Source organism: Rhinoderma darwinii, unplaced genomic scaffold, assembly GCF_050947455.1.
Source record: "Rhinoderma darwinii isolate aRhiDar2 unplaced genomic scaffold, aRhiDar2.hap1 Scaffold_653, whole genome shotgun sequence".
Classification (NCBI taxonomy): domain Eukaryota; kingdom Metazoa; phylum Chordata; class Amphibia; order Anura; family Rhinodermatidae; genus Rhinoderma; species Rhinoderma darwinii.
In genome coordinates, this window is record NW_027464209.1 from 46,086 (window position 1) to 53,811 (window position 7,726).

General features: G+C 36.0%; 1 protein-coding gene across 1 annotated transcript; it reads left to right on the forward strand.

The window, feature by feature from the left end:
- Positions 1–3,648: 3,648 nt before the first annotated feature.
- On the forward strand, positions 3,649–7,221 carry LOC142727837 (uncharacterized). Its single transcript, XM_075849070.1, has 2 exons — positions 3,649–4,736; positions 7,141–7,221. Coding segments are annotated over exons 1-2 (855 nt in total). The 5' UTR covers positions 3,649–3,882; the 3' UTR covers positions 7,142–7,221.
- Positions 7,222–7,726: the final 505 nt, after the last annotated feature.

Below are 7,726 nucleotides of genomic sequence, written 5' to 3' on the forward strand. Positions count from 1 at the left end.
TTTTATTTATTCCACGCGGTGAACGGTGTAAAAAAATAAATGTAAGAAACCATACCAGAATATCTTTTTCGGTCACTTTGCCCTACAAATATTGGAATGAAAAGTGATCAAAAAGTAGCATGTATCCAAAAATGGTACCTATATAAACTATAGCTCGTCTCGCAGAAAACAAGCCCTCATACAGTTCCGTCGACGAAAAAATGAAAATGTTATGACATTTTCTGCCATTTTACTGCCGCTCTGAGATCCCCCGCAAAGGGGCCTACTAAGTCTGTGTCGCCCAATGGCCCACATAAACCTGGAGCATGGCCTGTATATATATATATATATATATATATATATATAGCAGAAGAAAATTTGCAGCACTCCAACATGAAAAAAATGGTGGTTTATTCAATCCAAACTAACAGCAACGTTTCAATCCTACAATAGGATCTTTATCAAGCCTAGTGACACATCTACTCAGCAAGTTTATATATGTTTGAGACTCTTTTACATAATTAGTCTCATTATAAAACAATCAAATACAAAGTGTATGAAAACAAACATCATATATTGTGTACGGTATCATCATAAACATAGACATGATACAGAAAATACAGAAGTGTGTATGTGACATCGTGAATAACAATACATAATAACAAAAACATTAAAAACAACTGATTACATTATAATCATTTATGCAGCAGTGGTGTAAAATCCATTGGCATATCCTCACTCACCAATCAGAACTTCAGACTCAACTACTCCATTCAAGTGTGTTACAGCACTCTGCTGCATCCCTCGTGGTAATTGAAATTCGACACATCAGTTACTCCTTGCTTATATATATTACCAAAAATCCACAAAGATTTAATGAACCCACCAGGTCGCCCTATTGTATCTGGCCGGGGCTCATTAATAAGTAACATCTCTATCTTTGTGGACAAAGTGCTGAGAAATTTTGCTATTAACTCCAAATCTTATATTAGAGACACCACTGATTTTCTACAGAAATTAAAATCTATAAAACTACCAGAGGGGTCCATTTTGGTCTCCTTTGATGTTACATCTCTTTATACCTCGATTGATCACAACAAGGGTCTTGATGCTGTACGACGTAAATTATTGACTTCTGACTATGACAATGCTACTTGTGAGTTTATTATTTCATTAGTGGAACTTATTTTGACATCTAACTATTTCATATTCAAAGAGAGTTATTATATTCAGTTGAAAGGAACGGCCATGGGGTCTAACATGGCTCCCACGTACGCCAACATTTTCATGGACAACATTGAGGAGGGGTCGGTCTATGTATCCCACCACTTCTCACATGTTTTGAAGTGGTGGCGATACATAGATGACATCTTCCTCATTTGGACTGACACTGTCACTACATTAATTGATTTTCATAGGTTTCTTAATTCAATAGATGATGATATTCAATTTACGATGATACATTCTATGGATAATATCCAATTCTTGGATGTTACTGTATCTATTGTGAATAATATAATTAGAACTAAAATGTACACGAAAGAGACCGATAGGAACACTCTGTTACGATTTGATAGTTGCCATCCGAGAAGTATGGTAAGGTCCTTGCCGTACAGCCAAATGATTAGGGCCAAACGCAATACCGACAGACAGGAGGATCTTGATATATCTTTAGACACTATGGTTAGTAACTTTTTACAAAGAGGTTACCCCAAAACATTACTGTGGACACATAGAAAGAAGATTGATAATGTAGCGAGGGACAGTTTATTGCAGTCTAAAAAACCGTCAGCACATGAAAAACGGAAACGTATTCCATTTATCTCTACTTATAATGATAGAAGTGGAGACATTTCCAAAATTATGAATAGACATTGGCCAATTATTAGCAATAGTTTTGGACACATTGATGTATTGAATAATGATCCACTTATGTCCTATAGACGCCCACAAAATCTTCGAGATAGACTGGTGAAAACCAGAATGCCAGATCATAAGAAAACGACACAACCTATTTTTAAACCACTAAAACCTGGCAATATTCCATGTTACAGATGTGTTAATTGTGCTTTGATGTGCAAAGGGGAATTTTTTAGACATCCGTTGACTGGACAACAGTTTAAAATTAAACACAATTTCACCTGTGACTCAGAGTGGGTCATATATGTGCTATGGTGTCCCTGTGGCCTCCTTTATGTGGGTGAAACCACCTGTTCCTTTAAAACTCGTCTAAACAATCACCGTTTTTCTATACGTAAAAAGAAACTTGATTTACCTGTAGCTAAACATTTTTCGGAACATGGTCACAATGAAAGGGATCTAACATTTATGATTCTGGACCATGTTCCTCCATTACAATTTGGCGGTGATCGCCATCTGGTTTTACACAAAAAAGAATTAAGATGGATTTTTTTACTGAACTCCTTAAAACCTTGTGGACTTAATGTAGAATTTGTTGTAGATAGAATAGCCTTATGAGCTCCGTTCCCTCGTGTTCTCTTGATGTTCTCTTCAGTATGATGATTGTTGACACATTAATATCAATATCTATATCTCATATTTACTGTCAATGTCTTATAAATACTAAAAACAATTATGTTTTGTATTTTTTTAGATTGGAATACCACTCCCAACAGAACTTCGGAACTTCTTTAATTATTTTTCAATGTTATTGTACTATGATATTTGACGGGGCTATGTTCAATGCATCAAGTCTTATTGCATCAATAAAATATGTTTATTATTTGTTGAATTGTTTCTAGTCTCCTATTAGGTTTCTAAGTGATAGAGAGATATTAAAAGCGAGAGGGATTCTCATGCATTCTTTTGTCTTATGATATATCATATCACTAGTGTGATAATATGGGTCCGTTACACGTATGAGGATAATGTGACATCCTGGACACGTGAAGACGTGTCTATGTGGTCCCATAACTCTGGGAACAAGATCGTTCTGAGTACTTGGTTGTATACAGAGGTCTTTGAACCCACGTGTGGATCATCTTTAAAAGCCGATATAAAGCTACTTTTAGATATTCCTAATATCTCCATCACTTACTATAGGGAGCATTTACTAATATATCTGTATTTTTTACATTCATGACTTTTTGACTGACATAGCCGTGTCAATGGATGTTTATAGTAATGTTACAGCAGTTGCTTAGCAACTTACGATGCCATGATACATGGGGCTACTCAGTGGAACGCATTGACACGCATTACATCATATGGATGCGATCTATGCTCTCTGCTGCGGAGTGATGATTTACTTCCGCCTCGGGGGATTACACTGATGTGTCGAATTTCAATTACCACGAGGGATGCAGCAGAGTGCTGTAACACACTTGAATGGAGTAGTTGAGTCTGAAGTTCTGATTGGTGAGTGAGGATATGCCAATGGATTTTACACCACTGCTGCATAAATGATTATAATGTAATCAGTTGTTTTTAATGTTTTTGTTATTATGTATTGTTATTCACGATGTCACATACACACTTCTGTATTTTCTGTATCATGTCTATGTTTATGATGATACCGTACACAATATATGATGTTTGTTTTCATACACTTTGTATTTGATTGTTTTATAATGAGACTAATTATGTAAAAGAGTCTCAAACATATATAAACTTGCTGAGTAGATGTGTCACTAGGCTTGATAAAGATCCTATTGTAGGATTGAAACGTTGCTGTTAGTTTGGATTGAATAAACCACCATTTTTTTCATGTTGGAGTGCTGCAAATTTTCTTCTGCTATATATCATTATACGTCCTAGGATCGGGACGTTTTGCTGGGCACCTGGTCGATTATTCATTAGTGAGTGCTGCTGTCTTCTTGTGTGCTATATCTGGATTCCATTAGCTTGCACCACGTTTTTTCAACCATCATTTACTCGTTTAACATGGAGCAGGTCAATATACCTGCTGGGAATGTTTCATCCAATACTGCTGCTGTTTTTACTGAAGAGGACATTGAAAGAATCCTGAGTGGAGCGGAGGGTGATGTGTCATTTTTAAGTGTTCCTTCTATTACTGACATCAAGAGAAATCTGGAATTTGAGTCACGACGTCTGATTAATGTTGAATTACATCTACTCACATTGGGACAATACTATAGAAACAACATGATCCCACGGGGGATGAGAATTTTACTTAAACCAACGATGCATATGCAACACGAAGAGTTCAGGAATAAAAATGAGCAACTCGCAAGCAAATATGCCTTGGAAACCATATTACTTAATATGGATTTTTTGCAGAGAGATCTGAGATCTTTAAGGGTGAAAGTACAAGATTTGGAGAACACACTCAAAACGTTGGTGCAAACTGATGATTTTAATGTACACATGGAGAAATTACGTATGACGCTCAATAAAGTGAGGATGGATATAGAAGAAACCAAAAAGAAGAAATGGTTCCGTGATCAAACAGATTATTCTATGGGACGTGTTTACACTTGGGACAATTCTCTCAATTATGCTGATGGAGCCTTTAGACGTGACAACAAAAGAAGCAATGAACCGGCTTTCAATAAAAGCGATTCCCGTAATCAATTCCATACTAAGAAATATCCTCCAAGTAATAATGAAGATTTTTTAGATTCCAGCCCACTGGACAAATCAAAAAGAAGAAAACCAGACGAGCAGGTCGTAGGAGAAGCAGAGGAAGGAAGAACCCGTTTTCAAAAATCTACTCATCAGAAAGGGCAGAAACCGGTGCAGGACAGCACCAAGAGGACTCTGCCCAAACCACAGTGGTAAATATCTCTCAACATCAATTGTCTCATACACAATTACAATTATTATCAAAAGGGTTGTCATTTTGCCCTAATCAGCATATTGATTGGTTTCAATTAGAGTTGGATATTTACAGTTTTGTCAGATCTATCAAATTGAAGGTCTGGTTTGAAACACAACCGGTTAATACAGTAATACAGGATACCCTTCCGATACTATCACTTAATAAACTGGGGTTATTTAATAAGAGTGTGTTCCAACCTCCTATAGCATCACATGCGATAGAAACCTTTAGAGAACTAGTACAGAAAGATATTGCTTTACTTAGGTCTCAAACGTGTGAATTGAGCTTTAAACAGCCTAATATGACTACTCTTGATATGGTGGCATTAGATGAGTTGATCCATAACCATGATCTCACTATAAAACCTGCTGATAAGGGTGGAGCAATCGTGGTTATGGATTCAGATATGTACTTGAGAGAATGTTACAGACAACTAGCAGATACCAATGTATATAGAGTACTAAAAAATGATCCTAGACAGGATATTTCAAAAAGAATTACTTCACTTATTAAAACAGCTCTAGATGAAGATATAATTGATCAAATGCTACATAAATTTCTCACTGTTGAATTTCCTGTTACTCCTTGCTTATATATATTACCAAAAATCCACAAAGATTTAATGAACCCACCAGGTCGCCCTATTGTATCTGGCCGGGGCTCATTAATAAGTAACATCTCTATCTTTGTGGACAAAGTGCTGAGAAATTTTGCTATTAACTCCAAATCTTATATTAGAGACACCACTGATTTTCTACAGAAATTAAAATCTATAAAACTACCAGAGGGGTCCATTTTGGTCTCCTTTGATGTTACATCTCTTTATACCTCGATTGATCACAACAAGGGTCTTGATGCTGTACGACGTAAATTATTGACTTCTGACTATGACAATGCTACTTGTGAGTTTATTATTTCATTAGTGGAACTTATTTTGACATCTAACTATTTCATATTCAAAGAGAGTTATTATATTCAGTTGAAAGGAACGGCCATGGGGTCTAACATGGCTCCCACGTACGCCAACATTTTCATGGACAACATTGAGGAGGGGTCGGTCTATGTATCCCACCACTTCTCACATGTTTTGAAGTGGTGGCGATACATAGATGACATCTTCCTCATTTGGACTGACACTGTCACTACATTAATTGATTTTCATAGGTTTCTTAATTCAATAGATGATGATATTCAATTTACGATGATACATTCTATGGATAATATCCAATTCTTGGATGTTACTGTATCTATTGTGAATAATATAATTAGAACTAAAATGTACACGAAAGAGACCGATAGGAACACTCTGTTACGATTTGATAGTTGCCATCCGAGAAGTATGGTAAGGTCCTTGCCGTACAGCCAAATGATTAGGGCCAAACGCAATACCGACAGACAGGAGGATCTTGATATATCTTTAGACACTATGGTTAGTAACTTTTTACAAAGAGGTTACCCCAAAACATTACTGTGGACACATAGAAAGAAGATTGATAATGTAGCGAGGGACAGTTTATTGCAGTCTAAAAAACCGTCAGCACATGAAAAACGGAAACGTATTCCATTTATCTCTACTTATAATGATAGAAGTGGAGACATTTCCAAAATTATGAATAGACATTGGCCAATTATTAGCAATAGTTTTGGACACATTGATGTATTGAATAATGATCCACTTATGTCCTATAGACGCCCACAAAATCTTCGAGATAGACTGGTGAAAACCAGAATGCCAGATCATAAGAAAACGACACAACCTATTTTTAAACCACTAAAACCTGGCAATATTCCATGTTACAGATGTGTTAATTGTGCTTTGATGTGCAAAGGGGAATTTTTTAGACATCCGTTGACTGGACAACAGTTTAAAATTAAACACAATTTCACCTGTGACTCAGAGTGGGTCATATATGTGCTATGGTGTCCCTGTGGCCTCCTTTATGTGGGTGAAACCACCTGTTCCTTTAAAACTCGTCTAAACAATCACCGTTTTTCTATACGTAAAAAGAAACTTGATTTACCTGTAGCTAAACATTTTTCGGAACATGGTCACAATGAAAGGGATCTAACATTTATGATTCTGGACCATGTTCCTCCATTACAATTTGGCGGTGATCGCCATCTGGTTTTACACAAAAAAGAATTAAGATGGATTTTTTTACTGAACTCCTTAAAACCTTGTGGACTTAATGTAGAATTTGTTGTAGATAGAATAGCCTTATGAGCTCCGTTCCCTCGTGTTCTCTTGATGTTCTCTTCAGTATGATGATTGTTGACACATTAATATCAATATCTATATCTCATATTTACTGTCAATGTCTTATAAATACTAAAAACAATTATGTTTTGTATTTTTTTAGATTGGAATACCACTCCCAACAGAACTTCGGAACTTCTTTAATTATTTTTCAATGTTATTGTACTATGATATTTGACGGGGCTATGTTCAATGCATCAAGTCTTATTGCATCAATAAAATATGTTTATTATTTGTTGAATTGTTTCTAGTCTCCTATTAGGTTTCTAAGTGATAGAGAGATATTAAAAGCGAGAGGGATTCTCATGCATTCTTTTGTCTTATGATATATCATATCACTAGTGTGATAATATGGGTCCGTTACACGTATGAGGATAATGTGACATCCTGGACACGTGAAGACGTGTCTATGTGGTCCCATAACTCTGGGAACAAGATCGTTCTGAGTACTTGGTTGTATACAGAGGTCTTTGAACCCACGTGTGGATCATCTTTAAAAGCCGATATAAAGCTACTTTTAGATATTCCTAATATCTCCATCACTTACTATAGGGAGCATTTACTAATATATCTGTATTTTTTACATTCATGACTTTTTGACTGACATAGCCGTGTCAATGGATGTTTATAGTAATGTTACAGCAGTTGCTTAGCAACTTACGATGCCATGATACATGGGGCTACTCAGT